The 20,000-nt window shown below is 41.5% G+C and overlaps 1 protein-coding gene and 1 long non-coding RNA gene across 2 annotated transcripts in view; both read right to left on the reverse strand.

Moving 5' to 3' along the window:
• LOC123512472 (tetratricopeptide repeat protein 28-like) overlaps positions 1 to 11,554 on the reverse strand; it is a 170,790-nt gene extending 159,236 nt beyond the window's left edge. Inside the window, 2 exon segments of the mRNA XM_045268942.1 lie at positions 2,217 to 2,471; positions 10,546 to 11,554. Coding sequence (XP_045124877.1) covers positions 2,217 to 2,471; positions 10,546 to 10,608 — 318 coding nt within the window. The 5' untranslated portion in view covers positions 10,609 to 11,554.
• A 2,413-nt stretch (positions 11,555 to 13,967) lies between these two features.
• LOC123512474 lies at positions 13,968 to 17,476 on the reverse strand. The gene is made up of 2 exons (XR_006677112.1): positions 17,142 to 17,476; positions 13,968 to 15,602 (listed from the first exon to the last, which is right to left on the reverse strand). It is a non-coding gene; the product is annotated as an uncharacterized LOC123512474 (long non-coding RNA).
• Positions 17,477 to 20,000: the final 2,524 nt, after the last annotated feature.

A 20,000-nucleotide genomic window follows, 5' to 3' on the forward strand; every position in this document is an offset into this window, starting at 1 on the left:
GTGGGTCTGGTTTCTTCAGGTTCTGGCGGAGGGGAGGCATCAACACCCCGTGGGAAGACTATTCGGGACAGGGGAAAGAGAATGGGGGAAGTGAATGGGTAGGCGCAGTGTGAAAGTCGCGTGTCCCAGGATTGTCAGCTCTCTAATCAGTCGCGTGTTGAAGTCAGTCATTTCTTATTTGTATTTCCAGCGTCATTTTGAGAATTTTTAGCATTTCAGTCAATCTAGAAATGAAGTTAGTGAGTTAATCAGATATTTCGGTCCTCTAGTAAACGTTCAACACGCTTATTTGTCTTGAATTGCTCCATTTTTTCCTCATTCTGCTTCCTTCAGTACTTCTTTATCACTCCATCACTTCCTGCTGTCTCTTTTCCCTTCATCACTCCGTCACCACTTGCATCACTACCTCCATCTATCTCCATCACTACCATTATCTGTCTCCTTGTGCTTCTTTCATCACTCCTTTCTGTCTCCATCATTATTTCCTTCCTTCATAACTCCACTACTTCATTCTCTTACCTCCAGTATTCTCATCTGCTTCCTTCATCACTCCTTCATCACTCCACTACACTCCTACAACCCTCCACTACTCCACTACTCTCCCTCACCACTCCTCCACTACTCTCCTGCTACTCTCCATTACTCCAGTTCTCCACTGCTACCCTTCGCTTCCCGTATCACTCCTCCACTATTCCACTACTACCCTCCTACTACTCCTGCTACCCTCCACTACACTACTACTCTCCTTCACCCTCCACGACTCTCATCTACTTCCCTCATCACTCCAACAATTCTCAGACCACGTTGTTTCTCCTCTCTGTGCTCCTCGACGCCTCAAGACTCGGTGATGGCCTAACGACGCCAATTTCTCAAGGTGCTGCAGTTAATATTGCTTTCCTCCTCCTCCCGCTGACACCCAAGATCTCTTCTGCAGGTGCCACGTCACGCACTCACCACCCTCCCCGGATTTCAAGTGGCATCGTTGTGTAATAATAGACAAACAGAGTACCAGAGAGAGAGAGAGAGGGAGAGAGGTTGGAAATATATGATAATCTCTTTTTCATTATCTTTCATTCTTCTATTCTCTCTCTCTATCTTTGGTCTTGTCTCGTCTTTTTCTTATGTAAGAGAGGAAACTGGCCAAGAGCAACGAAAAAAACAACAATCTATAAAAAGACCCACTTATTTGCCAGTTCTCTTGCAGGTCAAACGGTTAGCCGAAATAAAGGAACAGATGTCTTGAAACCTCCCTCTTGAAATATATTTACTCGTCTCTTCCATCTTTGATCATAATTGCTTGTTCTTTCAATTCTACATTTCTCTCGTTTCAGTCAATAATAACATTCCTTTTTGTTTTTCTGAAATGAGATGGACTGAAAACCATCACATAATACCTTCTGGGAGAAAGAGAAGAGGATACTTGCCTTAGGGACTCCACCGGCAGAGCAACACAAGAGTTTGATGATTGTAACGATAGTCTAACGAGAATTCTGCATCATTAGTGAGGGAAAAATAAACGTAAGCATTTTTTAAGCACCTCGAGGGTTTATATCAGTTAGTTTTAAAAAGGAGTGAAAATTATTGCGATTCTCAAAGGAAATTTTTCGTGTCTAGTGATAGTTTGACAAGCGTTCTCCATCGTCAGTGAGAAAAAAAAAGTGACGATGTTCTCTTCGGTGTTTGGTCTTCAGAAATGCCTTGCTCTCTCACCACGACAATTTTCCAAGACCAGAGACGACTACCCAGGTTCTCAAGACAGTTTTCCCTTTTAATTTACTTGCCACTCTCGCCAATCCGTCACTAGAACTATAAAAATACCCTTGCAAACACGAAATCTTCAACTAGAACCTTTGGAAAACAATGATGGTGAGAGAGCAAAGCTTTCAGAATATGGGCCTTAACAAGCTATAGAAAACGTCATCAGGATTTTCAAAGCAATTTCCATGATCCTAGACAATGAGTAACAAGAATTCTACATTGTCAGAGGAAAAAAAGTAAGGGAAAACGACCCTAACTGGACAACAAAGGGAGCCAGAATATATCATACAACTAATAAAAACAAAAGAAAAAGAAAGAGAGAGAGAGAGAGAGATGAAAAATGGAGAACCTGATCAATTATACACGAGTCCTCTGAAAACATCGCACAGAGGAGACCAAGGAAGAAGAAAGCTAATCACAACACAGTCCCAGAAACACAAGGCGGATTTCACACTCACCTTTGGCCATTTGGGGTTGAGTTCACGTGCTTTGGTGGCATCCTGAAGAGCGTGGGCGAACTTAGCGAGCTTGATGTGGGCGGCGGAGCGGTTGGAGTAGAGGATGTGATTGTGTGGGTCGAGGGCGATGGCTTCGGTGTAAAGGGCCACTGCCGTTTCGAAGTCCCCTGATTGACAAGCCGCGTTGCTCTGTCGGACTTTCTCGAGGAAGAGCGCTTTCGACCCGCCGCCCTCACCCTCTCCATCAACCTCCAACTGTGTGAAGGAAGGGCATTTGTCAGGGATGGTGCATGGGTGTGAAATAACAACTAGGGACAAATATAGTTAAAATTAGAGTAAAAGAGCGAATGCAGAGTAATTTGAGATGAATAAAACGATGATATAAGGAATGGTGCATGGGTGTAAATTAACAAATAGAGACAAATGTAGTGAAGATCAGAGTAAAAGAGTGAATGTGAAATATTTTGAGATGAACGAAAGGATGAATTATACAAGGGACGGTGCATGAGTGAAATAACAAGTGGGGATGTTATGAGATGAATAACAGGACAACTTAAATGAGGATCTGAGAGTAAAAGAGTGAATGTGGAGTATTTTGAGGTGAGTGAAACGAAGAATAGTAAAGAATGTTGAAAGGGAGTGAGATAACGAAGGAGAGAGATGTTAGTAGGCGAATAGGAGGACAAGGATAGTAAAAGGCGGCAGAGGGAGGTGAAAATAATAATGAAGGAAAAGATGTTAGAAGATAAACTAGAAGACAAAGAATATAATAGAAAACACATAACAATAATGATAATAATAAGAAGAATGATGATAATAATAATAATAATAATAATAATAATAATAATAATAAGTAAAAGAGATAAAAAGATGAATATTAAAAAAAAAACTCAAGGTAAGCGAAACTTCAAAAGGTGAGGAGGAGATGAAGGAAACAGGATAAAAGACTGACATTTGAGAGGCACAGAGAAAAAAGTAAAAATAATATATTGGGGTGGGGGGGGGAAACACACCGAACAGAATTTGTGTAGTCATGTTTGCAATCACAGAGAAGAGGATGTTATAAAGGACAGGACACACTGGGGCTTGAGGGAAAGGGTAACGTGAGGTGCTGGAGGAGGAGGAGCAGTAGGAGGAGAACTAAGGTGTGTATGAGATTTCCCCGAAGAAAGCAAATAAATCAGAAATATAAGTAAAAGTATAAAGTCAATTGTTAGCTTGAGTCAGTTTCCCATTCTTACAAGTCGCCTTTTCTTGGAACTGTTTTTGTGTGAGCGATGAAGGTGATGGCGGTAACAGTGATGATAGTGATGGCAATATGGCGTGGAGATTTATAACCATCACATATACAAATCCCTTACGACTCTCTTAACCCCTTCGCTACCATGACGCGTTTTCATATTCTTTCTGGTTACTATTTGGCGATTCTATACAGCTTCAGAAAATGACGTCGGGGGATTAGAATAGTGAAGTGGGCCATTAATCTTCTGACCTCCATAGAGCCTCCCTAATGCAAATAAAATCGTCTAATCACAACCAAAAATCAAGATAAAAAAGCGTCACAGTTTTGAATGAGTTAAGATTATTTGTTTAACTTCTATATTCTTTCTCTGTCTAGTGTCCTCCATCTCTCCTTTCCTCCTTCGCCCCTCCCTCGCCCCTCCCTCGAGCCCACAAACACCCAGCACTGCCTTCAACCCCTCAAATGGCTCCTCCTCATCCTCCCTCCCTCCCCTACTCCACGACAACTGCCGCCTCAGATAATTTAAAGGCTCAGGCACCGAAAAGGAAATTCTTGTGATGAAACTCTTTAAAATTATGTCTGAGAAGGATGTGCTGGGCCGGTGAAGGATCTCTCTCTCTCTCTCTCTCTCTCTCTCTCTCTCTCTCTCTCTCTCTCTCTCTCTCTCTCTCTCTCTCTCTCTCTCTCTCTCTCTCTCTCTCTCTCTCTCTCTCTCTCTCTCTCTCTCTCTCTCTCTCTCTCTCACCCCTTCATACCTTCATCCTGTCATTCTGTTCTCTCCCTCCCTTCCCTTCCCGTCTCTCCATCCCTTTCCTCCCTTCCCGTCCATTCCTCCCTCCCCTCCCGCCCCGCTGTGCCCTGGGCGGCGAGGCTGAGCGAGTGACCACAAACTCTACTGACAGCTCAAGACACATACCAGTTTTGAGGTCGCATACCTTCGTGCTGAAATTGTTCTGTGTTTTAAGGACTCGGAGATTTGTGGATGCGAATGCTATGGTGGTGATGGTGGTGGTGGTGGTGGTGATGGTGTTAGGAAAGGTGTTTTTATTCATATTATGCTCTCTTTCTCATTTATTTTTATTTTCTATCATTATTAAGCTTTTTTTCGGTATTTTTTTATTTATCTTTTCCTATCCTTTTTTTATTCAAACTCCCATTTTTTTTAGGTTTTTATGCTACTTTTACCACCAATATAATGTTCCCTTTAATCTCTTCAGTACCATGACGCGTTTCCATATTCAATCTTCTTACTATCTTTTGATTTTATGCAACTTCAGAAACTTATGTGGGATTAAAATAGTGAAGACTGTGGCCATTAATCTTCTGACCTCCATAGACCCTTTCTAATATAAATAAAATCGTCTAATCATATCCAAAAAAAAAACTAATGGTACAAAATGCGTCCCAGTACTGAAAGAGTTAAAAGCACACTTATAAACAAAAAATTCCCACCATTACTCACACATAACCATTGATTCACTCTCAAAAACTCACTCTTTAAACCCAGCAATGATAATAACTCGTCCTTATCTAAACACGTGGTCATGATAACTTCCTAGGTAACTGATAACTAATTCAAGTCTTTACTCTTCACCATTACCACTCCAGCTGCTGTCACTCTCATTCATGATATAGTGAGCACTCGTGATAACTTGCAATCGTAACCACCGTTGATGATAACAGGCAATTAGGATAACTCGTGTACCGATAGCTCCGCCCATTGAATAACTTGTGTGGCTGATATATCTTAATGACCGCGCGCCCGTCCCATCTGATTCTGCACGCCCATAATGATTTTGTACACTTGGAATAACTGGCAGTGAAAATAAGGTACCTGATAGCGGCCTCGGGGAGCTGGAGAGAATAACTGCCTTGAGTACGCCATTATACAACTAAAGGGTAACTAATGTATAAACTGGAGGGGATAAAAGCCTCAAGAACGCCACCAAAATGACAACTGTCGGTAACTAATGGATAAAATGAAGGGGATGACTACCTTAAGAACCTCACCTTATGATAAACAACGGCGTAACTAGACATTTGTCCCAGACTTTTGGCTAAGTCTATTTGAATTTTAAGGGAACTGGCAATCAAGTGGGCCTTTTTTTTTTATCATTTTTGTTGCCCTTCGCCGGCTTCCCCCTCTTGCATAAAAACAAGGGCTGGATAAACAGGAAAGGATAGTTAGCTTAAAGACATCACCTGATAACCACCTTAAAGACATCATTTGATAACTAACAATACTGACGCAGTAAAAAATATAAAAAAAATAGCGAGGTAAACAGTAATGGACACCAACCTTAAAGGAGGAGGAGGAGGAGGAGGAGGAGGAGGAGGAGGAGGAGGAGGAGGAGGAGGAGGAGGAGGAGGAGGAGAAGAAGAAGAAGAAGATGATGAAGAAGAAGGAGGAGGAGGAGGAGGAATAGGAGGCGGAGGAGAATAAAAGAAGGAAAGGGATAATAAGGAAGAAGAAAATAATTAGACAAGTTTGAGGAATGCAATACTTTTTCTTTCTATGTAAGATGGAAACCCGGGCAAGGGCAACAAAAACTGTGATTGAAAGAAAAATAAAAGACCCACTGAGATGCCGGTTCCCAGACAGGTTAAAAGAAATGTAGTTAGTTAGAAGGGATGGTAAATAAGTCATCTCTCTCTCTCTCTCTCTCTCTCTCTCTCTCTCTCTCTCTCTCTCTCTCTCTCTCTCTCTCTCTCTCTCTCTCTCTCTCTCTCTCTGATACAAGATGAACAGAAGCGGATAACTGACTTAAGTACGCCGTATAGCCACTAACAATACTCACCTAATAACAAACAGCTGGATAAACAAATAACGCTTGATAACTTAATGATAATAACTAACACAAGATAAAAACAGAAGCGGACAACTGACTTAGGTACGCCATATAGTAACTAGTAGTGCTACAGGATAAACAGAAACGGATAACTGCTTTCGGAACGCCATTTGATAATTAAAAAAGGATAAACAAGAGAGAACTTAATAACGGATCATAATAGGTACTAAAATATAAACAGGAGAGGATAAGTGCTTTAAGAACGCCACTTAGGTAATGATAACCAACGCAGGACAAACACGAGAGGGTAACAATCTTGAAATTAATGACTAGTAACTGACACCTAATGACAACTTACACCTTGGGATACGTGTCATATACCTCAATTATCTGCAAAGACCTGTATTCTGACACCTGTGATAGGTAATAATCCCATAACACCCATGAAAACACTAAGAACTAAGTCACCAATGGCAACCTACACATCTAATACCTGTCATCTTAATTAATCCGCCAAATCACCTGCGAGAAACACCTGCTGTGATAATGTGCCCATGGAGACACCATAACATAAATAATACAACTCCACTTGCTTTCATAAATAAACTGTCTAATTTAACCATTTCTCTACCTTCTTTCAGGCTTTTTTTACTGATAATTTTGTTTCTAGAGTCTCTTAAATCATATTGCCTGGAAAAAAACAAATAAGCGCCCATAGAGACACTATAACATAAATAATACAACTCCACCTGCTTTCATAAATAAACTGTCTAATTTAACTATTTCTGTAACTTCTTTCAGGCTTCTTTAGAGAAAATTTTGTTGCTAGACTATCTTAAATCATTGCCTGGAATAAACAAACCGCTTATGCGCCCATACAGACATCTTAACATAAATAATACAATTTAACTTGTTTTCGTAAATAAACAGTCTAATTTAACCATTTCTCTAACTTCTTTCAGGCTTCTTTAGAGATAATTTTGTTGCTAGAAATAAATAAACAAACCGCTTATTCTTTATTTCGTCCTTTATTTCTCGTATATCTTTCTATAGGCTTTTTTTCTTTTCTTATACAGTCTCTTGAATTATGTCGCCTGGAAAACACAAAGCTAACATCCTCTTCCCTATTCTTTATTTGCCAAGCTCCCTTACATCTTTTTCGAGGCATCACTTCTTTCTACTGCAGCCTTTTCGACCTTTACATCCCCTGGAAAAGGCAAAACCAACCACCTATTTTCTATTCCTTTACCGTGTGATCGGGCAAATATCACATACACGACCCAGGAAGCTAACAAGAAACGACTATATGAGTGAGAGTTTGCCTGAAACACTCCTTAACCTCTTCAGTACTGGGACGCATTTTTACCATGAATTTGGGTACGGTTAGACTATTTTATTTACATTAGGAAGGGTCTACGGAAGTCAGAAGATTAATACCCAGAATCTTCACTATTTTGATTCCCACACAAGTTATCGAAACTATAATATCACCAAATAGTAAGCAGAATGAATAGGGAAACGCGTCATAGCACTGAATAGGTTATCTCCCATCCGCGTCCCTCCTTTGTACCCAAGCTCCTGCAGAGTGTTGGCGCGGTCCTGGAGGTGCTTGTGTCCTGCCTCGCTGGGTGGATGACTCTCCTGACGAAGCTAGAAGCGCAGGCGGCGGAAAAAAGCGTGAATTGACTCTTCCCCCCTGCATCTTAATAAGTGAGTGATCCTTAAGAGGCAAGCGGCGTCAGATGGTCCCTTAAACGATGTAATTTAATGGTTCTCCAACATTATGCCTGAGCGGAGGTAACAAAGAACGTCACTTGAAAGCAGCGTCCCTCTTTGAAAGGCTCTGGACGCGGGTTTAGTGATGCGTTCCCTTCCCGGCGTCCCCTCCCGGCCAAAGACTCGATTGGGCTAAGACAATTCACGGCCTCGGAAAAATGGGGTTATTTGCACCGCCCGCCACTGAACGCCTGTGAGGAGGGACCCGAAAAATGAAGGACAGTGGACTTGCGCCGGGAAATTTGATGCGGTAAATTTGCATATCCAGACCAGAATGTCGCGTTCAAAGACACTCCCCACACACACACACACACACACACACACACACACACACACACACACACACACACACACACACACACACACACACACACACACACACACACACACACACACACACACACACACACACACACACACACACACACTGACTTGCCTCCATCTTTCCTGCCCCGGTAATTCTAGATGAACGAGGGTGTTAAGTTGTGGATTTATTGAGGAAAAAGCCTCGCTGGGGGAGATCCCTTGGCCACGGATACCCTGCGCCATGAGAGCATTAGGGAAAAGTGACCAGGAGAAGAGAGAGATGCACGAGATACACTTGATATCATTACATTAGCACCACACTCGCTGAGGACGCTCGCAGATATAACATGTTAGTCTTTCATTACCATTTGACACAGCTTTCCGTAACACTTTCACTGCTACACGCTTTATTATCGGATTTCTTTTTATATACAAGGTGAGAAGCCGCCCAAGGGCTACAAAAATTATAATAAAAAGAAAAAGGCTCACTTGATTTGCCAGTTCCCTTAAGCTCCTCAACTAAGAGTTACCCAAACGTCTGGGACAAATGATAAGTTTTTAGACGATTTTTGTGCTATGTTCTCATAATAAACAGACGAAACCACGGAAAGATATAGATATGGAATTAAAATCGAAAAAAATGGAAAAAAATGAAAAACACATACAAAATGAAAGAAAAAGGGTAAAATGAAAAAAAAATCTCAAAAACCGTGAAAAAAAATACAGGAATAGAAACGAAAATAAACAAAAATAGATAAAGAAATGTGATGATAAATCTTACTGTAGAAGCGAATACAAACCACCTGTAACTAATACGAAGGATGAATAAGTTACCTGCCTTGTTAATATTGTGTCCTGACTTGACTGCGAGTTAATGGGAGTAAATTTGTGAAGACAGGAGACGGAATAATGTCAACACGGGAGGCGGAGATAAAGATTCATAGAGAAGGATGGAGGAGGAGGAGGAGGAGGAGAAGGAGGAGGTGGAGGAGGAGGAGGAGGAGGAAAAGTTGGAGGACAGGTAAGATAAGAGTATAGGTGTTCTTATTTCCCTTTTTTTCTTGATTGAAACTTTGTAGAGTTCAGAAAGACGATCAGAATGGAAATATACAGAATGCGATCGTCTACATTGGAAGACAAAGGTAAATAAAAGGATTCTAATGATCATATATCTAATTACTGAAGCCACTTATTGAAATGTATCACTTTTATCACCTTCACACTATCTCCCTCTCGCCTCTTGTATTTTTCTTCCTCCACATTCCTTCTCTCACCCCTTTTTTCCTTCTCCTTACTCTCTTTTTTCCCTATGACCCTCTCTCTTATTTATTTCCCTCCACTTGTCTTACTTTAGATTAGATAAGCGTAGTTTATCACCGGCAGTTTCGTGAGAACCAACAGGTGTATTGTTGCTTCACCTTCTGTTTGCCCTACACATTTTTCTCCTTCTCGTCCTCTTCCTCCTCCTTCTCCTCCTGCGCGTCCTTCTCATCTAAATATTACTGGATGATAAATAAGAAAGACTGGTAAGAAGTTTCTCATTTTCTCGCCACCTTAATAGTGTAATTTTCAGGTTGAGCCTCGCCTCGCCCTGTTGCTTCCTCGGTCGTTCATTAGATACAATATACTAGTTCATGTAGTTACCGCAAAGTGCCTCGTTAAGACCATTCGGCGTGGTGCTATTTGGTCTTTTTCTTTTCTGTTTTTTTTTTTTTTTTTTGGGGGCGCGGGGTTTGTTCCTCATATTTTCTCTCTCTCTCTCTCTCTCTCTCTCTCTCTCTCTCTCTCTCTCTCTCTCTCTCTCTCTCTCTCTCTCTCTCTCTCTCTCTCTCTCTCTCTCTCTCTCTCTCTCTCTCTCTCGTATTTTGTATTCTGTTCCTCGTCCTATTTCTTCTCTTCCTCCTCCTTCTCCTCCTCCTCTTCCTGCTTGCTAGTGTTTTTTCTTTTTTCTTCTTCTCTTCCCTCTTCTCCTCTCCTCCTCCTCCTCCTCCTCCTCCTCCTCCTCCTCCTCCTCCTCCTCCTCCTCCTCCTCCTCCTCCTCCTCCTCCTCCTCCTCCTCCAACTCTTCTTCGTTTACTTTTCACCCGTTCTTAAACCTTCCTCCTCCATCTCTCTTCCTAGGTTTACCCCTGTCTGTTAGCTCCTTATTTTAATCCTCCTCCTCCTCCTCCTCCTCCTCTTCCTCCTCCTCCTCCCGGCGTGACCTGAGTCTTACCTTAGCGCTGTGACCCTTGGCGACCCCGCTGATCTTCTTCTTCCTCAGGTCAAGCAGCTCCATCTTCACGAGGGTCAAGTGAGGTCAGCCACCTCTCCCTGACCTTATTGGAAGCTTCATTTATGGGTCAGTTCACTCACGATGTCTTGCGCGGAGGTCAAGGTATTTCTTATTTCATTTTTTCTCTTTTTTGTAGTTTCTGACACGTTCGGATCACGTTTTGAGCGATTGTAGGAACTTGTTTAGGTGAGGTAAGTGTTGTGTTTTTTCGTTATTGTTTTGTTTTTTTATCTATCATCTTTTTTTTTATACATTCATACGTATATACACACTATACCATACACATATACACGTTTTCCTCACTTTTGTTTATATATTTCCTTCTTTCTCCTTCTTATTGTGTCAAGCGGTGTTTTTAATCTCTTTTCCTTTGTTTTTCACTATTTTCTTCTTTTCCTAGCTTTATCGTGAGTGGCAGCGAGCTTTTCTATTTTCTTTTCCTTCTTTATCTAGTGTTGTCCTTCTCTTTATCGTGTTTAGTAGTGTTATCAAATTTTCGTTTCCTTCTTTTCTAGTCTATTTCCTTTTTTTCCTATCTTTATCGTGACTGGCGTTGTATTTTACTATTTCATTTTCCGGCTTTTCAAATTTTTTTTCCCTTTTCCTATTTCGTGACTTGTGGTGTTTTTTTTTATTTCCTTTTTCTTTTCTATTTTTTTTCTTTTCCTTCTTTTCTTTTCTTTTCTTTCTTTTCCTTCTTTTTATCGTGACTGGCGGTGATTTTTATTTTCTTATTTTCTCATTCCTTATTTTCTTGCTTTTAATTGTTTTCTTTCTATTTTCTCTCTATTTTCTCTGTTTCCTCTGACTGGTGGTGAAAAATACGATTGGTTAGACGAAGATTGAGGAAAATTTCACATATTTTTCCAGAAACTTTATTTTGATATCGTGTTTTTTTTATTTTTCTTCGTTTTTTTAGACGTAACTTTGATGTTTTTTTTTATTTCATTTTTTTATTTCTATGTTTTTGTGATAATTTTTCGATTTCATTTTTGTGTTGTTGTTTTTGTCATTTACACACATTTCAGGTTTATTCGCTCTCTCTCTCTCTCTCTCTCTCTCTCTCTCTCTCTCTCTCTCTCTCTCTCTCTCTCTCTCTCTCTCTCTCTCTCTCTCTCTCTCTCTCTCTCTCTCTCTCTCTCTCTCTCTTCCCATTAATAAGAAGTAATCACTATTTCTAAACATAATTAATTTTAGTAAGAGATTTCAACGCGGCATATTGTCAGAATCTCTCTCTCTCTCTCTCTCTCTCTCTCTCTCTCTCTCTCTCTCTCTCTCTCTCTCTCTCTCTCTCTCTCTCTCTCTCTCTCTCTCTCTCTCTAAGACACAGAATCGTAGGGCGAACTTCTGACGTAAATGACTGGGCTTAGATTCCCAGCATTCCTGCCTACCTACTCTCCCCTTCCTCTACCCTCCCTCCCAGCCACACCCCTTCCTCTCCTTCCTCTCCTCGTGTCATCCTTCTCCCCCCCCCCTTCCTCCCCTGACCTGCCCATTCTTCTACCTATTGGTCGCATTCTATTCCTATCATCACCTTCTTTCATTCTTACTATTCTCTTTTTTTCTTCCATTTCTTTTTTTATTCGTTTTTTTCATTTTTTCATATTTTTTTGCTATTTATTTTTCTTTTTTTTCATTTTTTTATTCAGTTTCGTTCCTTGTTTAACAGTTTTTTTTTTCCTGACTTTTTTTTCACTTTTTTTGTTTTGCTTTTTTTTCCGAACTTTCCTGTCAAATTTCTACGTTCATCTTGTTTCCATCTTCTCATTTTCTCATTTTGTCTTATTTTTCTCGTTTTCTTTCCTTTCCTTCCTCGTATTCCTCTTTACTGCCTTTTCCATTTTCTTTTCATTCTTTTCCCTTTCGTTTCATTTTATATAACGCATTTGTTTGTAGTATATATATATATGTTCTCTCTCTCTCTCTCTCTCTCTCTCTCTCTCTCTCTCTCTCTCTCTCTCTCTCTCTCTCTCTCTCTCTCTCTCTCTCTCTCTAACCTTTCTATATATATATATCTCTCTCTCTCTCTCTCTCTCTCTCTCTCTCTCTCTCTCTCTCTCTCTCTCTCTCTCTCTCTCTCTCTCTCTCTCTCTCTCTCTCTCTCTCTCTCTCTCTCTGTGGGGTCGTTTCCTGTCTTTGTCAGTGGTGGGTCGTCTTCGTGGTCGTGAAGTAGTCCTCGTCAGTCACTGGTAACCGCTCCCCTGTCATTCCAATTATATTTTTAATTACCACAACAATTACTACTGTTTCTCCGCTGATTACTTTTCCTCCTTGCTATTTTTTTCCCTTATTATTTTTCGTGTCGCTAATAAGATTTGATTTTTTTTTTTTTGTCACTTTTTCTATTTTTTTTCTTCTTTTCGTTTGATTTATTTTTATTAGGACGAAAGCTTTACATTTTGATGTTTTATTTTTACTGGTTTTATTTTATTTTTGTCTCTCCTTTATTTTTTTTTTTTTTCATTTTTAATTTCAGTTCTAGAGAGAAAAAGTAAAATTCTGCATTCCTTTTAATAAGAAGAGAGAAGAAACTCCATCTGTAACTAAAAGAACAAAACATTTACATCCATTCCAGCATTTTTCTCTCTCTCTCTCTCTCTCTTCGTCTCTCCTTCGGTAGGCTGCGTTTAGGTAGGCTCATTTTAGGCCTACGTGGATTAGTGAAATCTATGTATAACCAGCTTGAGGCATACAGAACATAGGCCTCCTCCTCCTCCTCCTCCTCATCCTCATCCTTCTCCGATATATGAAACTTTCCCTAACTTTTATTAATATTCATCCTTCTCCGTGTAGTGTAGCTTGTGAGTCTAGTTATTACGTTAGCATCGAGTGATTAAGATTCCAAGCCATCATTAAGGAGCGGACAAGTCGTTAGCATACTTCCTGGTTATTAGTTGAACGCTCTCCGCCTCCCTTTCCTGGATTGTATGGGGGTTATAGCGACTGGGAAGACCAAGGTTATACGGACTGGCTATCGTTTGGGGACCGTCAGAGGGAATGATAATGCTGTCTTCCTCCATCGTTTTTAGTAATGATGGTGCTCGTGAGTAGAAGGAGATGTGGATGTTAGTGTATTAGTAGTGGTGGTTGTGATGGTAGTAGTGGTGGTGGTTGTGGTAGTAGTAGAAGTAGTGGTAGTAGTGTGTAGTAGAAGGACATTGAGGAAAAAGAGGGATAGAAACAGTAGTAGTAGTAGTAGTAGTGGTGGTGGTGGTGGTGGTGGTGGTGGTAGTGTTGATGGTGGTAGTAATAGTACGTAGTAGGACAATGACAAAAAAGAGGACTATGAACGGTAATAGTAGCAGCAGCAGTAGTAGTAGTAGTAGTAGTAGTAGCAGCAGTAGTAGCAGTAGTAGTGTGTGTGTGTGTGTGTGTGTGTGTGTGTGTGTGTGTGTGTGTGTGTGTGTGTGTGTGTGTGTGTGTGTCGCACGCACAATCAGGCTTTACTTTTACCTGGGTACAAATTTTCCGGCCGCCTGTCTCTTCCTTTCACATATTACATTTTTGGACACCAGCGGTTCCTCCTTCCGTCACACTGTTTGACAAAAGCCCTTTCTTGTTTCACCTCTTTTTCTTTTATGCCATTCAGTTAATTTTTCCTCAATAAGAAATTAAATGCTTCTAGTTTATTGACAATGTTTTATTACTATCGATTCATTTTTTTTATCATTCCATTTCCATAATATTCCACTTTTCCACTCAAGTTCTGAATTATTCATACACGGAACGCACATTAATTCGACTCCCCGTGTCTCCGTTTTCTTTTCTGATTTTTTTAGACACATCAAAGTTCCTGTAGATTTGTCTCAGTCGATATTTTTACCCTTTATAATCATTTGTAGTATCTGTTTTTGTATTTAACTTATCTGTAGTCAGCAGTCCTCGTATTAACCGTGATTCCCATCGTCATTTTTTCGCATTCTAAATAAAGCAAAAGAGGAAAAGCGCGGGAAGATGAAAAGAAACGAAAAGTTAGAGAGGAAAGAGGAGGAAGATGAGAAAGAAGTTAGAGAAAGAAGGAGAAAAGCAAAGGAAGAGTATGTGAAATATAAGCATCAAAGTAGGAGGAGGAGGAGGAGGAGGAGGAGGAGGGAGGAGGAGATTCGAAAAACAAAACAAAACCATAACTTGCAATACGAGGAAGCTTGAAGAAGAAACAGCAGTAGTAAATAGCCGAAGGAAAAGAAGATGGAAGAGGACAAGGAGAAGAAGGACAAGGAGGAGGACAAGGAGCAGAAGAAGAAGAAAAAGAAGAAGAAGAAGAAGAAGAAGAAGAAGAAGAAGAAGAAGAGGAGGAGGAGGAGGAGGAGGAGGAAGCCACAGGACACCCTCAGAACATTTACACACACATATACGGCCGTTCAGAGCGCAGAGAGAGGACGCGGAAGGCAAATTAAGGGTTTTTGTCAAGAAATTCCCGGTAATTCTTTGGCAATCTTTAGGCAGTTTTTGCAGAGATAATTATCCCGTTCTTTGTCTTGGCGAAGGTGTAGGATGGGCGGCGGTGTGTCCCTTCAGAGCACCCACACGGTTACTCGTTCCCAGGGAGGAAGAAGAGGAGAAGGTGAATGAGGAGGAGGAGGAGGAGGAGGATATACTCGTAGAAGAGGACTAGGAGGAAGAGAATAACAACACATTAACTATCTTCTTTTCCTCCTCCTCCTCCTCTTACGCCTCCTCCTCTTCCTCCTCCTCTATCTGGTCTCTGTCACGCTTTCATGTCACGTGATTTCTGAAGGTGTGCATATCGTCTCTTCAGCGTCGCCGTCAGGAGTTTTATTGTTGTTCTTGTTGTTGTTGTTTTATGTAGTACTGAGTGTGTTTGTGTGTATGTGTGTTTGTTTACTCATGTAAGTGCGCATGTGTTTCTGTCCTTCTCGAGAGGTTAAAAGAATATTAGCGTTGCGCCATAAACACTTACACACACACACACACACACACACACACACACACACACACACACACACACACACACACACACACACACACACACACACCTAGCATTGCATAATCAAACCAACCGTCTTCGTGTCCTCTCGTACCCATCTAGCCGACCTTCCTTTCGTCACTCTTGAAGACCCGACAGAGAGAGAGAGAGAGAGAGAGAGAGAGACTAACTTTAATTTCCTGTCACATTTCTTTCACGACGTTACATCAACAAACATTCCTCCATCATTGCTATTATCATCACTTTTTCCTCACATTGTTGACTTTCTTATTCCATCTTCGTCGTCATCGTCTTCAAAATTGTGATGGTTTTCTTCAATGATGTGAATAATTGACTTGGAACGAGAGAGAGAGAGAGAGAGAGAGAGAGAGAGAGAGAGAGAGAGAGAGAATTACGGTAGATAAATGACTCCGGTGATCAAAGGTATGAATATGCAAATTATTAGCCTCATTAAACGCTAAACTAATTCAAATGAAACAGCGAGGAAATATAAATAGGAAATAATAATAGAGAATGAGGATCAATAAGGGAAGATAAACCGTGTATATTAACAATGCCCCGAAATACACACAATTGCCAATACAAACACAGTCTTGGCGTGCTGTTTTATATATTTTTCGTGATAAATTTCCATGTTTTTGCCAGTAACCGAAATTAAATGCCCTGGAGAGAGAGAGAGAGAGAGAGAGAGAGAGAGAGAGAGAGAGAGAATGGTAATGGAGATGAGAAAGAACTAAATTTGCTACGTGATGTCATTTTTTCCTCTTTCTTCCTCGTGTCCTTTTTGATAACCCTTTGACTCTTTATTAACAGGTGAGATGGACAGGTGAGCTTGACAGGTGCGCCCGCTTTACCTGTCCCATGACGCCGCAAAACGGATATTTGTCTCTGAAAAGTTTCCTCCCCTTAATCGAAAACGTGGTATTTTGATCAGATGGTTTGTGTTTTTCTGTAGTTTTTACTTTGTGTGTGTGTGTGTGTGTGTGTGTGTGTGTGTGTGTGTGTGTGTGTGTGTGTGTGTGTGTGTGTGTGTGTGTGTGTTCCTTCTTTTAATCGAAATTGTGTTTGGGATAAAGTTTGTGTATTTTCGTAAGATTTCACTTTTTTTCTCTCTTTTTTTGCTTCGTTGCTATTTTTTTTATTGTTATTATGATGATTTTTTTTTTTCAAGTTTTAGTTCAACAATATTCAAGTTTGTTTTGTTACTTTCGTGAAAACCCAAAAGTTTTTCCTCTGCTTTATATTTATTTTCAAGATGGTATTTACGTGTTTATATTTTCCATTACGAGATTTTTTTTTTTAAGATAATATTAAATAAGTATGGTTTTCTTTCAGTTATACAATATTTCAGTGTAGTATTTTTAAGCTTAGATAATTTTCATCATTGCTACACTTTTCAATTTTCCTTCGTTCACTCAGACATGACATTTTGTAAGGAGTCTTTTCTTTTTCCCCTTCAGTGCCACAGTCTTCCACACAACACCCGCAAGACACACCCAGGCACAGTCAGTCCGCACGTCACCCGATCGACACCCGCATCCGCACTGCAAACACTCTGTCAGTCAATATCCGTAGCAGCTTCCCTTACACACACACACACACACACACACACACACACACACACACACACACACACACACACACACACACACACGAAAGGCGATACAGTTTGACACGGCGCTTCAACACACGTCACTGTCACGCTGGAAGACTCACGGACTCACACACAAACACTTGGAAAAATTGAACTCCACACATGACGCCCCGCTCCGTCTTGCGTTGTCCTCCCCGCCGACCACTCTTCATCTATCGGCAGTGAATACAAAAAAAACACAGTCATCGCGCACGTTTTTCGGGGTTTAATGAGACGTCTGCCAGGTAACCCACAGTGCCCGGCGCCTCACCTGGGCCGCACCTCGCCTCACCTACCCACGAACCATCCCCACACACCACGCCGACCCTCCGCGCACTGCAGCAGCCGGCACTTTCCAAACACCAGGCGTGGTCAGCAACGGCCGGACCACGCGCATAACCTTCCCCGCCGACCGCCAGAGCACCACTGCCGCCCTCTGTCCCACCTTTCCGACCCGCCCGTCATGCCTCCACCTCCACCGCCGCCGCCGCCGCTCCTGCTGCTATTCTCCTCCCCTCCCTCCATCCTCTCTCTCTCTCTCTCTCTCTCTCTCTCTCTCTCTCTCTCTCTCTCTCTCTCTCTCTCTCTCTCTCTCTCTCTCTCTCTCTCTCTCTCTCTCTCTCTCTCTCTCTCTCTCTCTCTCTCTCTCTCCTGATTCACCCCTCCTGCAAATTTCTCTTGTCTTTTTAATTCTCGGTTTTTGTTCCATTTCCTCCATTTGTTTATTTATTCATTGGAATCTTCTCTTTGTTTCCTCAAATCATCTCTTTTTTTTTTTCCTTCCACACTTTTTCTCTGTGCTTCGGTTCGTCCTCCTTCACCTCTCTCTCTCTCTCTCTCTCTCTCTCTCTCTCTCTCTCTCTCTCTCTCTCTCTCTCTCTCTCTCTCTCTCTCTCTCTAGCGTTATTTATCGCCTAAAGGAAATTTATTCTTATTCGTGTTTGCCTCCAATTATTCCTGGACACTCGTTATCATAAATGAGGAGCAAGATTTCCTCTGTATCTCATCTCGTCTAAGTGTCAGCGTGTCATCTTATCTCCCCGGCGACGGATGTGTGACAGAGGGAGAGAGGGAGAGGGACACTGACCCATTTCTATCTTCACCTCTCCGGTATATCATTTTGAAACATTACCCTGAGATTACTTCCCTTCTTTCTATTTCATTTTATTGCTATCACTTGTGTGTGTGTGTGTGTGTGTGTGTGTGTGTGTGTGTGTGTGTGTGTGTGTGTGTGTGTGTGTGTTCTGGGTATTGTTTTTATTGTTTTTTTCTTTTTCATTGCTAGAGATGTGATGGTGAAACGAAGATGGATTTCTGGCAATGTTCTATGGTACTCTCCTGTGCATCTTGGTCCATGGTTCGCGTCCCTCTACTCCTGTCCCTTTACACCTGTCCATCTTCACCCGTTCCTCTTCACCTGTCTCTCTACACCTGTCCTTCTACACCTGTCCCTTTACACCTGTCTCTCTTCTTCACCTTTCCCCCTACACCTCTCCCTCCCTTTAACCTGAATACCAACCCCTCGCATCCTCCAAGACAGAACTTGTGTAGCTTTTTGTATCTTAAGTCTTGGTCTCCCCGGCGCCGCCCCCGCAGACACGCATGCAATTCTTCATCCGCCTTCACCTCACACAAAAAGAAAAAAAAAGCTTACAGAATTATCAAAAAGAGAGAGAAAAAAGTCATGCAGTGGTCTCGCTTTATGAGTTTTAATCCGTCCAGTTTAATGCAGTTACAGTTTAATATTTATTTCAAATATCACTGCTGGATTTTAATGAGTTGAGGGTGATAATTTTTTTTTTTTTTCAGCCTCTTGAGGAATTAAAATCAACTTATTCCTGATGCGCTGCAATTACATCCATATTTGTTATAGTCTGACTAACAGGACGTGATTTGATGAAGGCTCCACACTGTCCAGCACTGCGCGAGTCACCAGAGCGTGGATTCCTGGCTGGACTGGTGTGTTAGAAGCATTTCGCGTACACACATGCAGGAAGCGTTATGTAAAGCGAGGAGGTTGTAGCAAGCGTCGAGCAGCAGTGGGAGGTCCGCAGCCACGCCTCATCGCATATTCAGGCGCCATATCACCAAAATCGCCTAATTTCCAAGATAGATCCACAGCATCACATGTCCCTCCAATAATTCTGGCCACTGGAGCTACTTTTTTTGTCACCTCCGACTTCCTCCTCCTTACTCTGCACCTCCTCCTCCTCCTCCTCCTCCTCCTCCTCCTCCTCCTCCTCCTCCTCCTCCTCCTCCTCCTCCTCGTGGCCCCCCGCCGTGGGTTCGAGGGACGAGTATGATGATAATACTTGTGGGTTTGCGTATTGTTTTGGCAAGACAGATGTGGCCATGAATGATGTACCGCGTCCTTATTGCCAGCAAGGTCAGTCTCATGATGGTGGGACGCAACGGCTCTCACTCTCTCACTCACTCACTCACTCATTCCTTGTCTATTTCTCTCTCTCTCTCTCTCTCTCTCTCTCTCTCTCTCTCTCTCTCTCTCTCTCTCTCTCTCTCTCTCTCTCTCTCTGAATTTGTGAAAAGGAAACGTTTATTCAGTGTTTCCCTTTTTCGTTGGTGTCTTTTCCTTATTTTCATGGTTTTGTTTGTTTAGTTTTATCATCTGTGTGTTTTTTCTTATGTTTCTTCTCTATCTTTTCTTTTTGTACCTTTCTGCATCTCTTCTATATTTTCTTGGTATTCTTTTCTTTTCATATTTCTTCTTCCCATTTTTCTGCATTTTGAGTTTTCTTTTCAGTTAAACGTAAGGGTAAAATATTGGAAAGTAAAAATGTATAGGAGGTTTTCTTC

This window comes from Portunus trituberculatus, chromosome 33 (genome assembly GCF_017591435.1).
Source record: "Portunus trituberculatus isolate SZX2019 chromosome 33, ASM1759143v1, whole genome shotgun sequence".
NCBI lineage: Eukaryota > Metazoa > Arthropoda > Malacostraca > Decapoda > Portunidae > Portunus > Portunus trituberculatus.